Genomic DNA, 25,153 nt, shown 5'->3' on the forward strand with positions numbered 1-25,153 from the left:
TTCGGCCTTACCGAGATCTATGGCAGAATTCTCTGACATCCCTAAACTGCGCAGCAATGCGGCTTCGAACCAGCACGCCCTGCGATACACTCGCGATGTACTGCGCTTCCCTTACAGACTCGCCGTGCTCTTTTCTTTTGCCATTATACTAAAATGCGCAGCTGTGCAGTCCCGTGACTGTGGGGGTGCAACACTTCAGTGGCTGTTTTGTATTTGAGGGGCTCTGCTGTGTCTTTCCGTCCCTTTTTAGGTAAAAATTGGGTGTTTGGGGCTCCTTCATTTCCGCACCATCAGTTTGTCATTTCCCCCGACGGAGACTCTTGCGATAGTTCGCACTCACAAGCGTGAGCAGTATGTGCCTACCCATCACTCCGAAATGGTGGCTGAAGCAATGTTGTTCCTCCCCCAAGACCGCCCCCTCGCCCCTTGGGCACTGAATCCAAAAGCAACCATTGCGAAGATACAAAGCTGCAAAAATGTGCAGAAGTGTGATTAAATAGATGAAAACACCCCTCTGTGCCTCTGTAACTGCGCAGCTACAAAGGGATGGGGGGAGTAAAGGGGCATCACAGAGTGATGCAAGCACTATGCACGCCTACAACGTGCCCACTGCAAAATGCGAAGTCGGCTTGGGGAAGGGACAGACGGCTCAGAAGTGCAGGGAAACCCGTAGCAAACGAAAAACATCGCAGCAAAACAACTCCTTGGAAATCTGCATTTTCCGGGCAAGCACCATGGATGGCTGCAAAGCGGCAATGCGTCATTTGTCACGAGGGACCTTGACTCGCATGCACCCTGGAGTAAAAGTCAGATGTAGATGGGGCCCAAACTCAAGTAGTATATCAGTGGCTATTAGGTCAAGAATGCACCATCAAGTTCAGGGTTAAAATAAAAGCACCATGAGAAGCTGGAATAAAAAGAATCAAGTGCAGTTCAAAGAATACATGGTGAATTAACATTTTGCTTGATATTCTCCAGGAATATTACAAGGAGGACTCATCCCTCAATCAATCTCTCAGCCAATATGCTGCTCTCCCTGAGGTCATCTTTTCCTTCTCTCCCTACTGCTTTTATAGACTCTATGGGTGTTCCACGTAATTCTTCCCCTGCTTCTGGCTACCTAGAAAGGTCCCTCGAGCTCCTGAGAACTGATTTATAAGATTCCACAGAACCAAAGAAAGATGGCGTGTGAGTGGCATGCATTTCTTATTTCCCCATTTTTGCTATGATGTGGGGGCCAGAGGGGGAGGTTCACTTTCTGTGAGGTCCAGGTGATTCCTGAAGGGGCTCAGCATCTCACTGTTATGTAAGCGATCATTCATAGCCTTCACACATTGCTAAAAAAAAAAGATAGCTGAAGACATCAATGAAACTTACTTACGTGAATCAGATCCCAACAAAAATAACACCTCTTATGATTGGCCCAAATGGGCTGAATAATTGGACATATATTTCATATGAGAATTAGACTTGCTTAAAGTATATTGAACAAGCAAGTGGAAATTTTAGTTTCCCTTTTCTTGAAATAGCTAGATGAATCATAGCTAAGAGAGAAGAGGCTGTTAATTATTTTTATTTTGTAAATCACAGGGAAATTTTCGACAAGGTCTCATCTCTCTGCCTGTCATCAAATGTGTGAAAAGCTACAGAAAATGAATGCTGAAAAAAAAGTATAGGTGCTTAATATTTTATAAACATGAGATTGTCAGATCCACAGAGATATTTTCGATATAGAGATTTTTTTTCCAGTCAGGGGAAAGATAAAGTATATTATGGAAAAATTATAAGAAATTAGAACAGGACTCTGACTCATCCCTAGTGTAGCTTAGGTCAAGGTTTCATATTGTCTCTTGGTAGACACAAATGAACCTCCAAAATTATATTACAAGCAGAAAATAAGGCTCAATCTTTTCAAAAAGGTTTTTCAGATAAAGAAGTGAGGTGCTATAAGTGTGTCAAGGGCTCCTTGGAGGTCTCTCTCTGTCTAAACCAGTAGCCAAGTCCAGACACAGACAAAGGAATTCCTTTCAAAGCTTTATTCTTCTTTTACAACTTAACAACTATACCGATTGCAACTAGATCTGAGCAGCACAGTACCTATGCCCTAAGTTGGAACAGTTGGTCCCCGTTTGAAAGGGAATTACTGGCAGACCTCTGAACTTAAGGACTAGGGAGAGTCCCTCCCCTTTTCCCTTAGAGCCTCTGGGCGCAGCCGTTGTTTGCGCGCCAACCTGGCACTTCGCCTCCTTTCCGCGCCCTCCATCTGGCGCCGCTCTCTGCGTCTGCGTCGCGCATCCACCAAGTCTGCTATCTATGCTTGGTCACTCCCTGGACTGCTAACTAAACTAGGAATGCTGGTGGGAGGAATCTCCGTCAGCTGTGGGCCCTGGGAAAGAGGAGCGCGCTCCTCTCCCAGGAGCGACTGTTCTTCTTCAGAATCAGAACTACTCTGGGATTCTATGGGCTCAGTGTTCACCCTGACAAAGTGCAAGACACAAAAACAAATACAACTATGGTTGGCTCCACTGTTTATAAATTATTTCTCTATACATGTGTGCGTGTGCACACGTGCGCGTGTATGTGTGTGTGTGTTTCTGTCTGTCTGTCTGTCTGCCAGCCAACTGGGAATAACGAAATACATCTGATGAAGTGAGCTTCAGTCCATGGAAGCTTATGCCACAATAAATCTGGCTGGATGGGGAATTCCGGGAGCTGTAGGTCTTCTTTCTGTCTAAACATGCATAGGATTGCACCCTTAGGGCAGTATCCATCTGTCATTCTGCTAGCGCAAATGATGTTATCCTATCGGAAACTCGGCTCCGTACTATGCACAAGAGGAGAATACAACTAAAGTTACATTTGTGCATGCAGGGTTGCACAACCTTTTGTGCAAGCGCATACACATTACACTTGTGCAACCTGTTGTACAAGCAGCTGCAGATTAAGCAGGGGGTTGGACTCAATGGCCTTGTAGGCCCCTTCCAACCCTACTATTCTATGATTCTAAGCTTGTGCAACCCATTGTGCAAGCGGTTGCACATTATACTTGTGCAAGTGGTTGGGCAAGTGTAATGTGCAACTGCTTTGCACAATGGAAAAATTCAGTGGCGCTCCACTAACGCTATTTGAGTTTGAGGAATGACACCGTTGGATACTGCACTGTATTTTTAAGATGGCACAAGACTCTTAGACTGCAACCCTAGTATATATACTTTTCTAGGAGAAGTCCCACCAAATGCAGTGGGATTTACTTCTGAATAGATATGCATAGGATTGCTCTGTTAGTGGTTTTTGCTATAACCAATTCACACAGCTAGAAGTTGTTCACATCGAAGTTGATTCCATGCAGAAAAGGACTGGCTGCTAGAGCTGGTCTATATATTACATTTAACATGGGGATTTGCAGCCCGCTGGTGAATTTTCCACCCACAGTTAAGTCAGAGTAAAATACACATAGTCGTATCCAATATTTGTCTGACTGAAGTTCCATTCACTTCAATGGGCCTACTCTAAGTAGGACTAACATTGGATATAACTCAAAGTGAGTTTCTTTGCTCACCTCCAGTGAACGTCATTGCTGTGATCCAATGTCAGGGAAATTCAATCCCCAATAGTCCTCCTACCTCACACAATTTGTACTAAACAATTTGTCTAAGGGGTGGGAAAGTCACCATTATAGGAGCTGACTCACTGCTAGCAGCGCAGAGAATTCTAACCTCCATTTTCCCATTCCTCAAATTCAAGCTGACTCTCTGTAGGAGGAAATCTTGGACAGCAGAAGAAGGGTCTTGCCAGAGGGCCCAGACCTTTTGCTGCTGTTGATTGTGCTGGATAAGCAACAGCCATAAGTTAAAACCCACCGTATGAAGTGGAAAATAACTGGTTGAAAACAAAAGCCACCAAGGGTGCAATCCTATTGAGATAGTTGCCAGCCTCCAAAGTCGGAGACTGCTGAGTATCTAATGCACGGTGGCCATAGCACAGGGGCGATCCTCGCCTCCGTGCTCTGGCCACCCTGCATTTTTGGCTAGACAGCGATTTTGGCTGTCTAGCCGCATGTCAGGAGGTCACCTCTGCTGCCTTCTGAAATCCTCAGGTAGCCAGAATCAACATGCAGACAATAGGGCTCTTTTCCAAGGCTTTATTCCCATTCAACCTAATGACGCTTACAGATGCTAATTGCTTGATCCCACGAGTGAGACTTAAGAGAGCTGCCTACTCAGGGGTTCTAACCTTAGGAATCAGTTGATCTCCATTTCGAGGGGAAGGCAGGAAACCTCTGTACTTATGGGCTAGGAGGAGAGAGTCCACCCTTTTCCCGTGGAGCATCGGGGCGCCGCTGTTGCCATTGCGCCAAACGGGCTGAGCACCTCCTCTCAGCACCCGCCATCTCCCGCCATCTCCTGCTGGTGCCTAGCATCCAGAAACTGCTGTTGCGCCTCCCTCTCCCTGCCAGGGTCACTATCACTCTCAGGAATGTGTACCAGGAGGGGCTCTCCCCCCAGCTGTGCCTCTGAACAGCGCGCGGGTTCCTCTCTTGTGGTTTCTATCTCTTCCTCAGAATCAGAACTGCTGTGGGGCTCTCTGGGCTCCAATCCAACCCTGACACTGCAGCTTCAAGGAAGAGGAGGGAAGGAGGCCGCGTGGTGCGTAGGAAGCTGCATAATGTGGCTTCTGTGGTCTCCTCCCCTCCCCACCCACAGGATCATCCCCTTTTCCCTATCTCTGTGCTCGGTTTCCAATTGTGGAGATGTAGCCAGTGCAGAGGGAACCGTGCCGGCCACAAGAGGGAGGGGAGTGCAGTTTCTGGGAAACATGTTTGGAGCCTTGGCTCTGACCTTGGTTCCCAGAAACCAAAAAATCCTATGGCCCTCTAGATAGTGTCTAGTGACCATAGGATGGCTCCCTAAATGGTTAATCCACGTAGGGAGCTGGGGCACTGGTTTCAGTTTCACTTTTGCCTACTTACTTTGCCTGATTGGTTGTAAGAAGAAGTTTGCTAATATTAAGTAAAGATCCTTTTTAAAGCTTGCAGTTGTGTTCTGTCTCAAGTATGGTCAGACAAAACTTACTCTGCAACAGATTGCTACTGAGGATTTCACAGGACATTTCTCTAACTTATTTCACATGATGCAGGCCAGGCATTATGGTTCAAATGGACATCACCTTAAAAGTGTTCCTGAAGGACTATTATCTTCCTGCCTCATGATTGCACTTTGAAGCTCTGAAAGCTCCACATCTGTCTATCTATCAACCCATCGACAATGCCTTTGTTCTCTCTCACAACTGGGCTGCCCCTTAAGCTCCATGCCTCTTACCATTCCTTCATCATTAGGAGCATCGATCTCTACACCAGCCTAAAATCCCACATTTAAAACGGGGCTTTAAATGCCCTGGAGGTTGACGACATCATCTAAAGGACCTGCAAACTTCCATGAGTGACCAATCTCAATAGCAGGAGAAAAGCTCCATGTGAAGAAGCCCTATAACTGCTGTATTTGTAATATTATGACTTGGGGACAGGTATCTGAAAGTCCACCTCCTCCTGGAGGAGGAGCATTTATCATCTGAGGTGCTGTTCAGTGTCGTAGCTCCTAGAGAGGTGAGGTTGGTGGGGATGGGAGACAGGGCCTTTTGTGTAGCAGCGTTCTAGCTGTAGAAACCTCTCCCCAGTGAGGATAGATTGACTCCATCATTACTGGCCTTTACATGGCTGGAAAAATCCAGCTTTGAGTGATTAATGCCACTCCTTAATATTAAAGGATTCCCCTGTTTCATTATAATGTCTGTATTTTATCTGTTTTGTTTTTAGTTTTTTGAAATTGTTGTATTTTGTTCTTTCTATGGTTTTATTGTAAATCACCTTGAACACTAATTGAGTGGAGGGGTAATTCAAAGTACATTCAATAAATAATTATTGTATCTACAATATTTTACAAGAACTGTTCCCTTCCCAGTGTCCCTTCATACACTTTAGACCATCCTTCCCCAACCTGGTGCCCTCCAGATGTTTTGGACTTCAACTCCCATAAGCTCCAACCAGCAAGGCCAATTGAGGGAAATGCTGGGAGTAGTAATCCAAAACATCTGGAGGGCATCAGGTTGGGGAAGGCTGCTTTAGACTATGAGCCGTCAGGATGGGGGATCCATTTGTCACTTTTTAGGACTGTAATGCTATTTTACCACCTTAAGTCTTTTCAGGCAGGCTGACCTACACATGTAAATAAATGTGTGCTTCTTATTCCATGAACATTATGGTGTTTCCCATGCATAAGCTGCTCTGAATACTGAAAACAGCCTATGAATGAAGCTATTGTGGAGAATGGTATGTACTGTCCAAAGGAATCTGTTGAATGCATTCATCTGCATTGAAGAAATTTATTGTAAACTGGAACTGTTTGAAAACCATAAAGCAACAAAACCCATCCCCCCACTTGTTTTCCCTGCAAAATGCTCTCCCGCCAGGAGGTTAAAAGAAGAAAAAAAGCATCCATTGACTCCAAAGAGTTTTTTCCTTTTAACCCCCCCCCCCCCATGATGGGTAGGTGGAATTTCAAAAATGGGTGGGGGGAAGGTTAATCCCTACCCCAAGCACCATGGTCCAAACTGGGCCTGTGCACACTTACTCATAGGTAAAAAAACTATCACGCATAGCTCTACTATGCGTGATTTCCCACAGCTTTAGTTTGGCCCCGACTGTCAGTTTTCTTTCGATAGTTCTGAAAGCCCAACCAAGCATTAAATGTCAATGTTCCAAGCAAGTCGTTAATACCTTGTCATTTTGTTCCAGTATTAGTTTGTGATGTCATTTCCCTTTAATAGCAAGAGCACACTCTAAATAGCAATGCAAAACAATAGTCTATTCATGTTCACTTTGAATAGCAATGACATTCCTGATTGGGTTTATTTGTAGTCTGTGCTCATTCTAAAAAATATTTTCAGATTGTGTGCACCAAAAGACACACACCCTATTGACACATTTATCAATGTATGTATAGCAATGCGTAATAGGGCGGTAAAATTGTACCTGTCTGCTCACAGGTCAGTATTCGGGCACATCCCATCTCTACCTACTGAAATACTGTGTAAATGTTACATATGCGCAGTCATTCCAATGTGAGTAAACATCTGATCCCTTGCACCATAAAATATGGAGTGGAGCCAGGAAATTGCTCTTATCCAGTGCACATAATGAATGTGTATATAGATCAACACTTGGAAGAGAGGTCCACCCAGAGGTCAGGATGGAAATGAGCATGATTCTGCCTTCCCAATAGGCATGATTCTGCTGTCCCAAGTACAACATTTGGTATACTCAAATTTAGATACGTGCAATTAAGCCTGGAGCTTTCAGCTACCAACAACAAAGACTTAGGTACAATCCGATGCATGTTTAGACAGAAAAAAAGTCGTACAACTCCCAGCATGCCCCAGCCAGAATTGTAGGACTTTTTTCTTTCTAAACATGCATAGGATTGTACCCTTGGTGCACAATCCTATCGACTGAGCCCTTAGTGATTGGAAACCTCCGAACTCAGAAGCATCTGATCATCCAGTGCAAGGCGGAAGGAGTGGCGGATCCAATCTTCGCCTCCCAGTCTTCCATCTTTCTTGATTTTCACTCAACAGGGAGGGAAGGAGGCTGGCAGAGGCTCAGGATAACTTGTACCCCCCCCCCGCCCACCAGAATGTCTCCCTTTCCCCCTCTCTGACATCACATTTCCAACCTCAGAAAGGCAGACAGCGAGGTTCTCTCTGCACCAGCTGTGAGGGGTCAGGGGTTGAATCTCTGATTCCCCCTTCCAAGATCAGAGCTCTGTCTCCAACCTTGGAGGGGGGAATCTGACCTATCCTGTGGTCCCTGGGACACTAGCCCACGGACCACAGGATTGCTCTCTTAATCTCTTTACCTTGTTCAGATTTTACACTTTCCTGAAGATCTAGCTTATGAACACTAACTAAAAGATTCCTTCCCACCATGCATATGTAAATCTATTCCTAGATCACACTTTATACTTCCACTGCTTTATGCTTTGATTTAAAAGATCAGCCACTGTGCTAGGTGAACATGTTATATGAGCAAGTAAAGTTGTTGGTGAACAATGTATATGAGCAAGTAAAGTGATTGTTTTGTTCCCATTTGGAAGTGAACCAGTCCTTTGCTTGCGATCAGAGTTGGAAGTAGACACTTGTATCTTTAACACCTGCAAGTCCAGCAAAATGGGAGTAAAGTGAAATATCTCCTGGCATGCACATAAGCGGTCATGTTAGGACCACCTCCAAAGATGGCATCTCCATGTGAAGTTCTCCCCATCTCCCTGAAGATCACCTCCTCCATGTTATGATGTCATAATATTATGTATTTTTCCACCCCCATCAGCACAGCTATTGATGTGAAGTGGGTCCAGGGGAACTCACAATGTCATGGCATCATGACAGAGTAGCCTTTCCTAATCTGGTGCCCTCCAGCTGTTTTGGACTTCAACTCCCATTAGCCCCAGCCAACATGGCCAGTGGTCAGGAATGTTGAGTTGTAGCCCAAAATAGTGAACACACAGATTACATGGAGAACTCAACACAGCAATGCTATTTTTTGGCAGCAGCCCCATTTTGAGCTTAACCTGCAGATTCACTTTGAATCACCTTCTCTGAAAACCTTACCTGACACAGCATACCTCAGTTCTCCTTTTCTATTGGCTTTTCAGAGCTTTGCTCTGCAGTAAGTAATCTTTGGACTTCTCCACAGGGGCCTTTTATCCTATGATTGAGACTGGTTACTCATGGAAGTTTGTGGGTCCTTTATAAGACATCGTCAGCCTCCAGGGCCTCTCCTGTGTCTTCTGACCTTTATCCCATTTTTTAAAAGATCGTAGATAATGAGCCATTAAAATACAGCGCGTTGAATTTCTCCGTAAAAAGAAGAAACCGTGCAATAATATACCACATTGCCATCTAACAAAACATATAGAACTTGCAAATAAAGGAGTGGGGGAGGGGTGGAGAGAAGCATATGTAAAGGGCCATCTTAATCCTGCAAAGAATCCAGAAGCAGAAGCCCTAGTAAAATTGTGGGATAAAAAGCCTCTGTGTGGAGAAGCCCTGAGTATTTTGCTTCTATCTTGGCTGCTGTTTTTTTATTTAAGCCTTAGTCATGACTTCCTGTGTTTTTAGATTATGGTTGTTGAGCTGACTGCAGTCTTTTGATTTGTTTTATAATTTTACTAAATTATTTTGGTAATGTAATTCATATTGCTTTGTAATTCTGTTATATGTATGTATTTTATTATATTATTTTATTAAATGTATTTAATCTTTTTATATGTATATTATATCAATATTCTAATATATAATATTTGTATATATTCTATGTATTTAACCTTCTTGTATTCTGCTTTAAGGACTTGTGGCTGCATATTCCATCTTCAGTTTCCACTCCTTCAACCAATATACATTTATTTTCCCAAAGCAATATACTTATAAAGTAAATAGATAAAATAAAGATCAATCAGTAATGTGTATGGTTTTATGTTTCTTCATGCTCCATGGAAATAGGATGCATTTTTCAAGGCTATTTTGAGGTTTCAGGGTGTTTTTCTGGTTTAGCTTCATTTAGCTGTTAATTATTCAAACCTGATCTAATGAAGATTTGTCTTCACTGGAGTCTCTTGTGACAAGAGTAGACATGTGTTTTGATTACTGCCGATTCTAATTTTCAAAGAGAGAAACCACTGCCATTTAGATAACTTGCAGACCGCAATAGGAATAAATGTTTCTATCAACAGGGAAGGAAACGTTTAAGAATATATTCAAGAAGAGGAAACTTTCCTTATAAAGCAAGCTACCATGATGATTAAAGAATCATCTTCCATGTGGTTGGCAGTTTTGCTTGGTTTATACCTCCCCAGAAGGGCACCTTAGCTTTTCCCCAAATTAGTGAAAAGTAATGCTAACAAAATGTTGCAGTAGAGTCCCCGTGTAGAGTTTGCCTTTGAAACGCCCTCTGGAGTGTAGCATTCCACCCCGCTCTCCACAGGAAGCTCCCCAAGCCACATCCCCACTCCACATGTGTACACGTGCACACACACATCACCATGTGTTCCTGGGTTCAGGTTTTTAATTCTTTCCCCTCTCTTCCCTTTGCATCCACTTGCTCACTCCCCAGTTGCCTGCCCAGCCACCCCACTGTGTGTGTGCTCATGCACATGGGGGCGGCGGGGTGTGTGTATCCATTTGCTCCTCAGTCACTCTCCAGTTTCCAACAGCACAAGAGGCGACTCTACACATGGACATCACCAGATGGTCAATATCGAAATCAGATTGATTATGTCCTTTGCAGCCAAAGATGGAGAAGCTCTATACAGTCAGTCAAAACAAGACCTGGAGCTGACTGTGGCTCAGATCATGAGCTTCTTGTTGCAAAATTTCGGCTGAAATTGAAGAACGTAGGGAAAACCACTCAACCATTCCGGTATGACCTCAATCATATCCCTTATGAATATACAGTGGAGGTGAGGAATAGATTTCAGGGATTAGACCTGATAGACAGAGTGCCTGAGGAACTATGGACGGAGGTCCGTAACATTGTTCAGGGGGCAGCAACTCAATCCATCCCAAAGAAAAAGAAATGCAAGAAAGCCAAGTGGCTGTCTGATGAGGCTTTACAAGTAGCTGAGGAAAGAAGGGAAGTGAAAAGCAAGGGAGAAAGGGGAAGATATATCCAACTGAATGCAGAGTTCCAGAGAATAGCAAGGAGAGACAAGAAGGCCTTCTTAAATGAGCAATGCAAAGAAATCGAGAAAAACAACAGAATGGGAAAGACTAAAGATCTCTTCAAGAAAATCGGAGATCTCAAGGGAACGTTTTGTGCAAAGACGGGCATGATAAAGGACAAAGAAGGCAGGGACCTAACAGAAGCAGATGAGATTAAGAAGAGGTGGCAAGAATACACAGAAGAACTATACAGGAAAGATCTGAATGTCCCTGATAGCCATGATAGTGTGGTCACTGAACTTTAGCCGGACATCCTCGAGAGTGAAGTCAAGTGGGCCTTCGGAAGCATTAGTAACAACAAAGCTAGCGGAGATGACAGTATTCCAGCTGAGCTATTTAAAATCCTAAAAGATGATGCTGTTAAAGTGCTGCATTCAATATGCCAACAAATCTGGAACACTCAACAATGGCCGCAAGACTGGAAAAGGTCAGTTTACATTCCAATTCCAAAGAAGGGCAACGCCAAAGAGTGTTCAAACTACCGCACAATTGCGCTCATTTCACATGCCAGCAAGGTGATGCTCAAAATCCTACAAGCTAGGCTTCAGGAGTATGCGAACCGAGAACTACCGGAAGTACAAGCTGGGTTTCGAAGAGGCAGAGGAACTAGAGATCAAATCGCCAACGTTCGCTGGATCATGGAGAAAGCAAGAGAATTCCAGAAAAACGTCTATTTCTGCTTCATTGACTATGCTAAAGCCTTTGATTGTGTGGATCACAACAAACTGTGGCAAATTCTTAGAGTGATGGGAGTACCAGACCACCTTACCTGTCTCCTGAGAAACCTGTACGACGGTCAAGAAGCAACAGTAAGAACTAGACATGGAACAACCGAGTGGTTCAAAATTGGGAAAGGAGTACGACAAGGCTGCATATTGTCACCCTGCTTATTTAACTTATATGCAGAGTACATCATGAGAAACGCTGGGTTGGATGAATCACAGGTCGGAATTAAGATTGCTGGGAGAATTATCAACAACCTCCGATATGCAGAGGATACCACCCTAATGGCAGAAAGCGAAGAGGATCTAAAGAGCCTCTTGTTGAGGGTGAAAGTGGAGAGTGCAAAAGCTGGTTTGAAACTCAACATTAAAAAAACCAAGATCATGGCATCTGGCCCCATCACTTCCTGGCATATAGAAGGGGAAGAAATGGAAGCAGTGACAGATTTTACTTTCTTGGGCTCCAAGATCACCGCAGATGGTGACTGTAGCCATGAAATTAAAAGACGCTTGCTCCTTGGGAGGAAAGCTATGGCAAACCTAGATAGCATAGTAAGAAGCAGAGACAACACCTTGCCGACAAAAGTCCGTCTAATCAAAGCTATGGTTTTCCCAGTAGTAATGTATGGCTGTGAGAGCTGGACTATAAGGAAGGCTGAGCGCCGAAGAATTGATGCTTTCGAACTGTGGTGCTGGAGAAGACTCTTACGAGTCCCCTGGACTGCAAGGAGGTCAAATCAGTCCATCCTAAAGGAAATCAACCCTGACTGTGCATTGGAAGGACAGATGCTGAAGCTGAAGCTCAAATATTTTGGCCACCTAATGCGAAGAGAAAACTCTCTGGAAAAGACCCTGATGCTGGGAAAGACTGAAGGCAAAAGGAGAAGGGGACGGCAGAGGATGAGAAGGCTAGATAGCATCACGGATGCAATGAATATGAACTTGAGCACGCTCCGGGAGAGAGCGCAGGACAGGAAGGCCTGGCGTGCTATGGTCCATGGGGTCACGAAGAGTCGGACACGACTGAACGACTGAACGATAACAACACTCTCCAGTTGCGGTTCTGTTTCCCTCCTTCCTTCTCCCTTTCATTCACTCCCTCACTCACCTCCAAACACACTCCCTGACAAACATCGTCCTTGTACTATGTGTATCCTTAGTTGACCATGGGTCAAAATCAGGGCATTGATACCAGATTACCCTCCTCCCCCTTAATCGCCCAATCTCCCTTTGGCACCTCTGCTGTAGAAAACTGAAATCCCACTTTGGCAGAGGGGAGCTAGTGCCTCCAACTTTCCAAACCCTCAGTCTGGAGGGGCCTCACCAAAGCACCCATGCCGAGAAAGTGGGTGGGTGAATGGTAACCCCTTCCCTTGTTGTGTGTGCATGCTGGGTTGGACTGGCAGTTTAAGGCTAAAAAAACAAACCAGCACGCACCATCCTCCCCTGTGCAATGTCCCAGAGAGCAGATGGAATGCAAGCCATCATAGAGCTGAAGCAGTGAAGCTGTGACACGCATATGCAGCCCCCACCTAGCCATTTGGGGAGGCGGATTTCCCCCCTCAGGCAGAGCATACTTTGGAAATAAATGTGCTTCTGAATACCTTAGGGTTCCCCTGTATGTGCAGAAACCATGTCTGTTGGTGGACCTGTTTTGCTTCTTTATTCCACAGAGTTCTTTATATAGCACTACAAGGTATCAACTGGGGTAAGGTATAATTGTACTCACATGCATAATATTATTCAGTTTCTTCAGCCAACCTAGCAACGTCTGCCCATTTTATACAAATGGTAAGCTTTCCCTGAAATGTACCCCTTCAGGGTGCAGGTGGGGAACTGCATGTTTGAATGGTTCCACATTAAAAAAGAGAAAGCCTCATAAAAAATAGCAAGTCAGGGAGCCCATGGAGGCACACTCAAATATGCAAACAAATACAGAACATGAAGTGGTACAGCCAGGAGAGGATTTTCCATTTGATTATGCCCTTTGTATGAACTGGCTCCAAGTCAGCTGACAGGAAGAACAAATGGTGATGAGGCAGCCACAAACTCCTTCTGTCCATCTCAGAGTAACACCAATCTGCACAACTTGTGACCCACCAAACTGAATGGAACTAGGTAGGCAGCATAACACAGGTGATTTTTTGAGCTGCTCTTGCTGGTCGCCTCTGTTTCAGGGTAGACAGCAGCACAAACAAGCCAGGGATAAGCCATGGTTCTGGGTTCAGACATCACAACAAGCCATAGTTCAAACAAGCCAGACTTCATAAGCCAACAACAAAAGCATGGATTCTATTTGTGGTCTGAGGCCAATGAAGAAACCATAGTTTGTTTGCAGGGATAGTTTCAGACAGAATGACAAGCCAGATTTCAACAAACCACACCATGGCATAGCATGTGTGAACCAGATCGCTAACTCACGCTTCATGCTCCATGGAAATAAGATGTGGATTTCAAATCTGTCTTGGGTTTTTATGTTTCTTTCTTTGTCTTGGCTTCAGTTAACTTTTAGTTTTCCAAAACTGATTGAATGAAGATTTAACTGTACATGGCTGGGTGGCTTGCATTCAGCTTGGTGGGCTGTGCAGGCCTCATTTGGCACATGCTTCAGAGCTGGATGATGGCATTTGAACACAGTGCTTCACTTAATTTCAGTGATGGTCTCTATGCTGTTAGTGGGGTGATAGGGAATAGCTGCACTATGGGCTGCAAGTACACACTCTTAGAATTAACACACTTTCTGAACAACGTGACACCTAGCACAGCGATATGCACAGCAGAAACCATTGGTGGTGTTGGCGGTAAAACAAGAAAACATAAACATTTGAATTGTTACACCACTAGGGTCACTTTGCTTGCTGAGTTTTACCTGAAGAGTTTTGACTTTGCCTAGGATGTTGTCTTGTGACATCGCTTGAATTGACTCTTCACTTTCTGCTCGCCCATCAGGTATAAATATACTTTCATGGGAAAAGGCCCGTGTTCCCATACTGCAGCTGGAAGACCTGAAAGGCAAGTTGTATAGATAGGATTTCAGTTCATAAGTGTCTCCCGTCTCAAATGCGACAGACTACTACAGTATTCTCCCTCTGGCTCACTACGCCATTTCTCCTTGCCTGTTTTATACATTGCTTTCCCTCATATGTATGCATCTGTTTTCTATTCTGTTTTGAAGGCTCAAGGTGGGTGGTAATATATTTAAATCATATTCGCTTTACAACTTGTTTGTTTGCCGCAAGAACCATTTGGTGACTATGGAAAAGTCCAATAGCGCAAGAGATATCTTGCATCCAAATAATGGCACAAAAATACACAAGGAACTGTTATTTACAAATGTATTTGAATATTCAGTTTCCTTAACATAAAATTATAAAGCAAATGAGATGAGCAGTCATGTGTAGCATGAATAGTTTTCCTAGGCTTTCTAATTTCTAGTTAGATGAGAGATAAATATTGCTTCTTGATGTTATATAAAGGCAATCTGAATGACTTGCGTCTATAAAAACTTAGTAAACAGTTAATAAGAGCCTTGGAAACAAATCTGCATTTAATGGATCATTTTTCTCTAAATATAAATCATAACAGAAGCAAGACATTATGCTTCATTTAAAATGAAAGTTAAACAGCTAATTGCACCAGATAGAGACTAATTTCAACAGGCTTAAGCACACAGGTATGTTGGATTTAGCTAATAAGCTTTGAAATGATTTAGTATAGTCTGTAGGCTATTGCCATAATTTTAGGGAGCTTCAATAAGAACTGGACACCCACATATTCTGCTTGCAGTTTCTGCTGTATTCATCTGCTATTGGAAACTCCCAATTCCTAAGCACAATCCAATCCATGTTAAATATTTTCAAGTCTCACTGATTTCAGTAGAAGAGAGTAAATCATATGCTTAATTCTCCTAAAATCAATGGGTCTTTAAAGTGCTTAATGCCAGCTGGATTGTGCCCACTGGCTTACATCAAAAGAACATGAGCAGCAGAAGAAAACGCCTTAGTGCCGCTCTGTGAACTCTTGAGCAAGAAGTAGCAGAGGACTCTTCCCAGTGCAGCGTCACAGTTTATTGCAGTATAAGAACTGGTGAATAAGGAAGATGCAGGCTGTCAAGCATGAATGGCTTCTTCACACAGAGCTTTTATCCTGCTATTGAGATTGCTCACTCACAGAAGTTTGTGGGCCCTTTAGATGACGTTGTGAACCTCCAGGGCAGCGTCTCCTGCACTAAATGACCTTTATTCTCTTTTTAAATAGATTGGAGATAATGAGCTATCAAATTACCGCACTTGTGTTCCTCTTGAGTTCCCTCTGTGAAAAAGGAAAAGCCGCAAAAAGAGGAGCTAGATCAAAGAAACATATGGAAGGCTCAGATAAGTGGGAGAAGGAGGGGGGAAAGGAAGCACATGAAAATGGAGTCCACTGTGATTCTGTATTTAAAACAGAAGCAGAAAACCTCATTTTAAATGTGGGATTTTAGGCTGGTGTAGAGATGCTCGAACTCTAGTTGCCCATACAAGATCTTAAGAATGAGCTTGTGAAAAATCTTACACAAAAGCAATTGGAAGAACCCCTCTGCATCTGAGGTCATTTTTCTAATGCAACAATCTTTTGCTAAGTCAGAAACACTTTTCTGTTACTGGAAGAAGCTTTCTGTGAGTGGGAAGGTATCTGTTGATCTCACCCAATGTTCAGAAGAATCTGAAGTTGTTGAAAAGTTCAAGGCATGCCAAGAAAATAAAATACTGAGTGCCTTACAAAAATAACACTGGTACTGAAATGAACTAATTGTCATGAATTAATTCTGTGAGCATACTGTATGATCAACAGGAAGGATAGCTGATCACGAAGGTTAAGCCTGACCACATTAAGCACTTCTTAGTGGTGCTTAGGAAAAAGGTAACAGAGGAGAAATGTGATGAGGTAGCACGGGAACATGTGGTCATTTGGAATGGGATCACACTGTTTCTCAACTAAGATATATGGCAGCAAAGACAAGGGCTTTAGAACTCTTAGCAACACTTAAATAATCTGAATTTGAAATGGATATGACAGTAATTTATATATAAGTTGATTGTTAATATATATTATACTGGTAATCCAAAAAGTTAGGGAGGTGACTAGCCTGAGTGAGCTGGAGCTTTCTTTGACATTTTCATCATAGTTACTTAAAAAGCTGAACAGTCAAGTCACACTCACCATCCACTTTAAAATGTGGCTTGCCTCTTTGGCTGAGTTGTTGCAGCAGCAAACACCAGGCTTTTATCCTGCGATTGAGATTGCTCCTTCACGGAAGTTTGCAGGCTCTTTACATGATGCCATGATCATCCCAGGGGCCAGGGGTCTCCTGCACTAAATGCGCTTTGTTCCATTTTTAAATAGATCACAGATAATGAACTATCAAATTACCCCATTATGTCCCACTTCGGTTTCCTCCATGAAAAGAGGAAAAGTGGCAAGAAGAGGAGCGAGATCAATGAAAGATAATGGAAGTCTCAGTTACGGTGGAAAAGGAGGGGCGAAGGGGTGGGGGAGAAGGAAGCGCATGAAAAAGGGAGTCGTTGTGATCCTGCATTGAAAACAGAAGCAGAAAGCCCCGTTTTAAATGCAAGATTTTAGGCTGGTGTAGAGATGCCCAAAGATGTCAATGAATACTCTAGCTGCGTGTACATTTCCATGCATGTGGCTTCTCTGGATCACAGTCAAGTCCAGTCATAGACTTGATAGAGGCACTTCCTCTATTTTGTAAAGAAGACAACTGCCTTAACTGACTAACTTCCAGAAACCCTAACACCTTGATCTTCAGAAGAGAACCTATGGTTTGTTGTTGGGTTGTGAACTGTGGGTTATTTGTGGTTAACAAGCCATGGTTTGTTAGCGAGGCTGAGTTTAGGCAACACTATAACCCACAGTTCAACAACAAGCCATGGTTCAACAACAACCCACACTCAACCCTTGATTGTGGGTTATAATGTTGTCTGAACCCAATCAGTCTCTGCCTTAAATTATATAGAACATAAATGAGCCAATGGATATTGGAAATCAAACCAGATTTCTTCAATCCACATCCTTCCTGTTTAGGACTCTTTATGGCCACCTCTGCTATATATCTCGGTGGGTTTTGTCCCTTTTTTATTCTGGCCACATGGGCCCTATTCTATTCATCCACATTGACACAAGAGATTTCCAAATTGAGTGATTGATCTGTATTATGCCCTTGCTGTGTTCGTGCATGATTCTAAGAGCGTTATTATCATTCAGAAAGCTCATGTTGTCACTTATTTATAGAAGTGTAGCAAGCTGCCTCCCACTCCCATAGTGAGGCATTCACAAATAGAAACAAGAAAATGTAAAATAATATGAGTAACATTTGGCAATGTCCTGGGTATGGAACTCTCCTAAACCCATATTTTTTATTATGTATGCCCTTTCTGGAGACAACCACTCCAAAACAAGATAATCTTTGAGGTACTCTGTTTTGGGGGTTTGTTTGTTTATTTGGGGGGGGGGGTTGTAAACTGAAAATTGACAAAGCATGTGGAAGCAAGTGTATGCCTGGAGCAAGCTCCCGCTGTGTACTTAACAACCCATCTACTTAAATGGCATGGTAATACTATGACAACGGTTGCCATGATACATATGAGTGATTCCTCAGATCATTATGATTGCTGCATCCACAGTAGTATTTTATTAGACTTTAACATGGGAATTATTGTGGTGGAATACACCTCCCATAAGATCTGGCTTTACAAGACCTTCTAATGATAATTCTATATTTTTACAAAACAATTGCTACCATACTTCTAAATATCCTGCAGCAACCTGTAGGACAGTGTCCATGCAGATGGTTCAGGACAAAATGCTTTCGTACACTTCAATGGAAACCATTGCTTATAGGCAACCTTCCTTAATCTAGTGCATTCCAGATATGTTGGTCTATGTGTTGGACTTCCATCAGCCCTACTGGCTGGGGGTGATGGGAGTTGTAGTCCAACACATCTGGAGGGCACCAGGTTGGGGAAGGCTGGATTATCGCATTTTCTCATGAGAAGCAATGTCTACTAATTTCATGAGAATCTACACACCAGTACATACTTCTTGAAGGTAATTTGCACACACTTTGGTCCAAATCACTCACACTTATTCATCACTTGATTTTTTGTCATTTGATTTGTCTTGATGGGATGACTCACAGCTGAATGTGTAAAATAACCTGTGATGACTGTTTTACACATATCTTGGGAGGGGGTGTTCTCTGTCTGCTAACCATTATGAGACACAAAAGACAAAACTAAAACGGTCACAGCTTTTATTGAACAGCATCAGTTGCAGAGTAAGTTCTGATAGCAAAACAAATGAATAGCTTGCCAATCCATGTGTTTACTCAGGGCTCCTTGCCTTTGAAAGTGGCAAGAGAGACAGAGTGCAGCTGTCCTCAGCTCTGCATCCCATCCCAGGTAATGCTGCATGTGTTCCATAATTGTCCATCATGTGCTCTGGAAAGGCGCAGGAGACCTGCTAGAAAGAAATGGTAGTAGCGCAATGCAGGAACTGCTGGTTTTCAGTAGTCACTGCAGCTGACATAGTCTCACTTGTGGTCTGCTTGGCACTGGGGTAGGAAACATCTTTGTCTTGGTGCATGTTAAACGGCCACCAGGAGGGTTTCTCCATGGGCGATTTGGTGCGAGCTGGCTGCGTTTGGAGGTCATTTGGGACAGATCCAGGCTGCCATCCCGCAGCCACCCCGGAGCTTTTTGCGGAAAAAAAGGATTTCCTGACACTGCTTAAAGTTTGATTCTTTTCCTTAAGTCGGGTTCTCCACACTATAGTTGCTGTGTGCCCCAACCCCCACATTTACTTTGGGTATGCTAGCCCTGCCCAGGGGTGTGCCTTTCACCATGACCCCAGTCAAAGGGTATTTCCTGTCCCTGTGTTTGCTGTTCCTGCCTTTCCCAGCACAATCATATATGTGTCTACTCAGAAGTAACTCTCATTGTGGTCAATGAGACTTGCTCCCAAAATGCGTATTCCCAAAGTTACTGAGATTCCCATGGATCGAAATAACGCATTCAGGAGTCTTAAAGCTATGTCGAAGCTGTGTGTCTTTGATGTCTGCTTCCTTGCTTCTTGGAAGTAATTAATTTGCAGCTTCGCGCCTTCACAGCATTGGGAGCTTCAGGGGAGGGAGACGGCTGCAGCTGTGTTTCTCTAACGTTTGCTTAGCTGTAAGGAAGTACCGGGTGCGGGGGGAAGCCTCTCGCATTGAAGGGTGGGGGAAACCGCTCGCATTGGTTGATCAACCCCTGCCGGTTTGATGACGTTCATTCCAAGCCCCCCACCCCACCTGGAAGTATGTTACTGTGAAGTGACTTAGAATAGTATGGTGCACTCGTTTGTGGAGCCCTGCATGGACCAAAGCCGATTCCCAGAAAAATCTGGGTAATCCTCCATTCACTCCTCCTCCTGTTGTTGTGGAGATCCCCCCTTGGTTACCTGTGGGCAGACAAGAGAAACACTGGGATGGTGATGCATAGTGGGTAGCAGCTACAACAGCTACTGCTCACTGGAGATATTTGAGTGACTAAGATTATGGAAGTGTTCTTCCATTCTGCACATCTCTTGGCCTAGATCCCTGTGTTGTCTGTTGAATCTTGACTATTGAATTCAGGCTCAGTACAGGTCTTGGTAGTTTAACTGATTTATTAACAAGGTTATGCATAATTCCCTGGCAGGGCTCCTAACACAGGCCTACACACAGTTTCTCTTGGGGTAAGCAATTAGAGGGAGGATTAAATTTTCGGGCAGGGGGGATTTTCTGTGTACCTGGGTGCTTCACACCCATCTCTTTTCTTGGACTGCTTGGGGGGATGGATGGAAAAGGTGCAGTGATCCTGCTTTAAGGCATGTTCTCCCTCCCTCTCTAGTGAGCCCCTCTCCCTTGCTTACTTGTGTGGGTCTCCTTGTCCTTGCAGCCCCCATTGCAGGAGTAGAGATTCCTGCTGCATGTTGGTGTCTGGAGTCCGAGGTGCAGCTATAAGAGCCTAGGAAGACGTCTCCCCTTCATTTCTTTTGGTCCTCCCTGGCTGTAGTGCATGTGCTGTTTGTGCACAGTAATCTCTTTGTACAAAATGCACCATCACTTTCATATCCCCACTTATGTGCTCCTAATACTCTAGTCATGGGGACAAAATGAGGGAACCCTATGTCTTGATATAGAACATGGCCTTGGTAGATTTTAGATACCTCCTATTTTCTTTTTCTTTTTCTTTTTAAAATACTTTTTATTCTATTTTTTAACTTTATAAATGAAATAAACAATACCAACACCTACTCAATAACTACAATTTCCCAACAATACAGTATTCTTAGGAGGACACAGCAATAACGGAAAAGAAAAAGAAAACAGAAGAAGGAGAAGGAGAAGGAAGAAAAAAGCATGAAAAAATATAAAGAATTATTTAAAGGAATTAAATTTAAACTCCATTACACAGAAACTTCAAATCCCATTCTGCTTAAAAATTATACCTATAACATTGGCAATATTACAATTCAATACAGCATAAATAATCAACCTAACATTTCAATATCATATCATCAGTCTTATAGCAAGGAAGCAGGCCTACAATTCATTTCCAGTAACCATATATTGCCCTTCAGCTAACATATAATAATAAAGCTTAACAATTTAACCAGCCAAAAATCTTACTAACCAGCAGTGATAACAATAATGAGATTTAAAAGGATACATAATAATAATAATAACAACAACAACAACAAATCACTAATAAATTTTATAATGTTGTATAATAATAAAGCTTAAAATCAACCTCACAACAATCACTAATATATTTTGTACTAGATATATAAATGAGTGTACACATTTCTATACACCTTCAGACAGTAAATTTAAGTACAGTATATCATATCCATTTTAAAAAGAAAGGATTTAAAGAAAAGAGAAAAAGAGAGTAAAAGTAAGAGAAGAAGGGAAAAAAGAGAGAGAGAGAGAGAGAGAGAGAGAGAGAGAAATATCTCTGGCCTAGCCTGAATCTTCCAGACTAAACATAGCCAGTTAGCAAAACATGTTTGTAGATTCCAGTTCAAGGTGCTGGAACAGAAATCTCATGCAATTTTCCATTTAGCCATGCCTCCATTTCATGATTTAGGAACGTCTTCATCTAGCCTTCAGAAAAAATGCAAAATGTAGCAGGATATTTTAAGTGATATTCTAAGTTCATTTGTTTTGCCATATTTTTCGCCTTGGTAAATTGCCTTCTTTTATCAGCAATTTCTTTGATGTAATCCGGAAATAGCATAACTTTATCTTGTTTCCAAAAAGGTTTCCAGCCTCTCTTGCCAAATGCAGGATATAATTTTTTTGTGGAGATTCTTGCAAATTGGACTATAATCGTATAACCAGTCCCTTTGGCATTTGACACACGGAATGCCTGCTCGATATCAAATGAATAATCAGATGGCACAGGGAGTATCTCATGCAGGAACTTATCTACAAAAGTAGACAGATTTACATCAGTAGGTAAATATTTAATACCAGTGATACGTACATTTGCCCTGCGCGCTAACACCTCCAGTTGAGAAATTCTGACAGAAAAATTGTTGAAAAAAGCTTGTAACGTAGTTTCATTCCCTGCCATCTGATCTTGCAGCTCATTAACCTTTGCCTCCATTTTTTGCCAAGAAGTGTTAATTAAATCCACAGCCCCTTGCAGGGCAGTGATGGAATTTTGGATGGTATCCAGCCTCTTAGCCTGTTCCGCAAATTGCAAGGACAAAGTTTTTATCAGAGCAAGTAACTCCTCTGTATTTTTGCTTCTTGGGGCCTTTGCCAAGGGAGGTGTGGGGCGGGGGGAAGTGGAGATCCTTTTTTTCGCCTTGGTGTAGTCATCCTTCTCTTCAAACAAATCTTGCAGGTCCTCAAATATTATTGATATTTCTTAATCCGTTCGTCAAATGTTGTTGGCATTTCTTAATCCATAAACTACAATGGAGCACGTCAGATCTATTTTCTCCTAATTAATTAGGACATTCAAACAACTTTGAGTGTTGATTAAGCTCTGGCAGACTAGCCCCAGAGTTCAGCCCCCCTGCTACTACGCCGAGAGAGTTGTTTTTCCAAAACTTCATCCAGAGCTGCTCCCGCCTCCCCTTTTCATTCCAGGGGAGAGATAAAAAGGTTTTTCAACCTTTTAAAAAGATGTTTGAGATAGCATCCTGCGGAGACTCCGCGGGATGCTGCAAGGGCAACGCTGGCTCCAACCAGAAGTCATGGATTTTAGATACCCCCGATGGCATGCTGTGATACTTGTAAAGTTATGTGGAATCCTATCCTCCATTATGGCTGTGGAGGCAGAAGTGAAGGAGGTGGTTGCGGTCATCTTCAGCCCTCCATTGTTTTCACTTGGAGTGTTTAACATCACATCACCTCTTTTGTAGACATAACAGTATACTGACCTCAGTGGGACCAATTCTCAAATCATCACAGTTGTGACTAAACTCTGCTCGTCCCCACCCTATTGCCAATTCTGCCCAGATTTCTCTTTTGTGCTGGAAGAGTTCTGCTAGCTTATGGGTATTGCTAATCTGGTATGATTTTTCCCCTCCAGCATTTTTCTCCCCAGCACATGGGAGTTTAGGAGCAATCCTATCCTGCTCACTGGGTGTAACAGTAACTCAAATATAGGATCGCACTGTGAGATGAATTCTGAGAACAAACCGCTGCATTGGATTTGCTGAATGATATGATTGTAAGTATTGGAAGACCTGAAGGTGCATATAGGCTGCTCCCTAGATGACAATTAACGCAAAATTAAGGTAACATTGTCTTTATAAATGCACACTGACGTTTGCATATTACATTAGAGATCAGTTAGTTTCTACTACTGTATTAAAGTCACTGGGTTGCCATTGGGACAGGATACTTAGGAAAGATGCATGGACTTCTTTTAACATCATGGTTCCACTAAGGATCACTATGGACAGGCACTTTACAAGTCTCAAATGCTTCCAGAGGCCCTATCCTCCTCCTTGTGCTCTCTTCAGGATGGAAAAGAAAGAGAAACTATTCATACTAACAAACAACAACTTCTTTTCAAAGATAACCACAACTGTGGCATGGCAAACTGGTGGCCTCTTCTGTTTTTCGTCCCAGAAAAGTGTGCGAGGAAGAAGGGTGAAGGGTAAAAAAAGAAATGCATACGATTGGGCTCTGATTAAGTTTTCATCTCTCTCTTGCACTATCACATGCACTAGATGCAAGAGGCTTCACCACCACAAGAGCCAACACAAGATGCTAAAGGGGGAAAGGTGAGCATTTTAGGGAGCAATCATACATCCCCTAGACACTGTCTGAGGAGACATAGGATTGTTTGGTTTCTGGGCTCTGAGGTCGGAAACAGGGCTCCAACTTTGGAGCCCAGAAACCACACTCCCTGCCCCCTCAAAGCTAGCATAGTTCTGGCTACATCTCTGCACTTGGAAACGGAGTGTGGAGACAAGAAAGGGGGGCGTTCCCAGGGGCAGGGAGTGGAGGAGACTGGGGCATTTCCTATGGCCGCCCCAGCCTCCTTCCCTCCTGCTCCAAAGTGCTGCTGCCAGATGGGCGAAACTGCCCTTCTAGCAGAAATGCAGGACAGCTGGAGAGCGGAGACGAAGATTGCCTCTGCACGCCAGCCACCCTGCATTGGATACTTGGCGGCCTCCAAGTTTGGAGGCTGCCAACTCTCTTCATAGGATTGTGCCCATAGAAAACTAAACTGGATATGAAGGCTGGCAATATCTGTCAGTCTCATTTTATGTAACACACAGGATTAGAAATGCTGCGAGCCACAAAAATCATAGAACATATTTGTGCATATCCTGGTTTATTAAACTAGGATTTGATCTCTGAAAGCAGCCACCTCTCATTTTTCTGATTTCTAGGCTTGCAGGATTTGAGTTTCATATTTACCACTATAACTGCTGGTTTCTTAACTGACTGCCTTTGTCTAACTGGTGAATTATTTTCCACCATAGCTAAAACAAAATCATCAGCAATCAGGACAAGCAGCAGCAGAGTATTTATTACAGTTTTTGCCTTTACAAACATACTACGGCATGAGGAATAGCTTATGTATCACAGTTGCACAGCTGGAAATATTCTGTAAGCAGAATGTTATGTCATAATATAAAAAGGCCATGACTTTTGGAGAAGGGGGCATAAATGATATATACACAGATTGATACACTACACCTGCACCTTCCAGAAATGCCAGCTTTGACAAAATGAGGAAGGTTCTTGCCTAAAGATACAAGGCTTTTCTATTGGTTAATCTGTTTTGCATTCTCAGATGCAGGATTGGAGTTTGCCTGTTCCTGGAGTATGGCAGAGATCCAAAACCTGTATGGTATAGCAGTTCAAATGTTAGATCTGGATTGGGAAGATCTGAATTCAAATCCCCATTCAGCTGTTGAGTCCCACTTGGTGACTTTTCTCAAGCCACTCTTAAGAAGAAGAAGAAGAAGATCCCTGAACTCTGTCTAACTGTGCTGATGCCATCCTGAATTCTTTGGGGAAAGGGCAGGATCCAAAATGTGATAAATAAAAATGTAAAATAATATAACAGCTACAGCTGTGGGTTTAGACCCAAGGAGAAGAAAAAAGA

At 43.1% G+C, this 25,153-nt stretch overlaps 1 protein-coding gene across 1 annotated transcript in view; it reads right to left on the reverse strand.

Moving 5' to 3' along the window:
• CRACD (capping protein inhibiting regulator of actin dynamics) overlaps positions 1-25,153 on the reverse strand; it is a 161,419-nt gene that overhangs the window by 37,446 nt on the left and 98,820 nt on the right. The window contains exon 3 of the mRNA XM_084856710.1: positions 14,362-14,497. Within this exon, the coding sequence (XP_084712836.1) occupies positions 14,362-14,497 (136 nt within the window). The remainder of the gene's footprint in view (positions 1-14,361; positions 14,498-25,153) is intronic.

Source organism: Heloderma suspectum, chromosome 5 (genome assembly GCF_057233095.1).
Source record: "Heloderma suspectum isolate Gila_16-S chromosome 5, 16-S_ref, whole genome shotgun sequence".
Taxonomy (NCBI): domain Eukaryota; kingdom Metazoa; phylum Chordata; class Lepidosauria; order Squamata; family Helodermatidae; genus Heloderma; species Heloderma suspectum.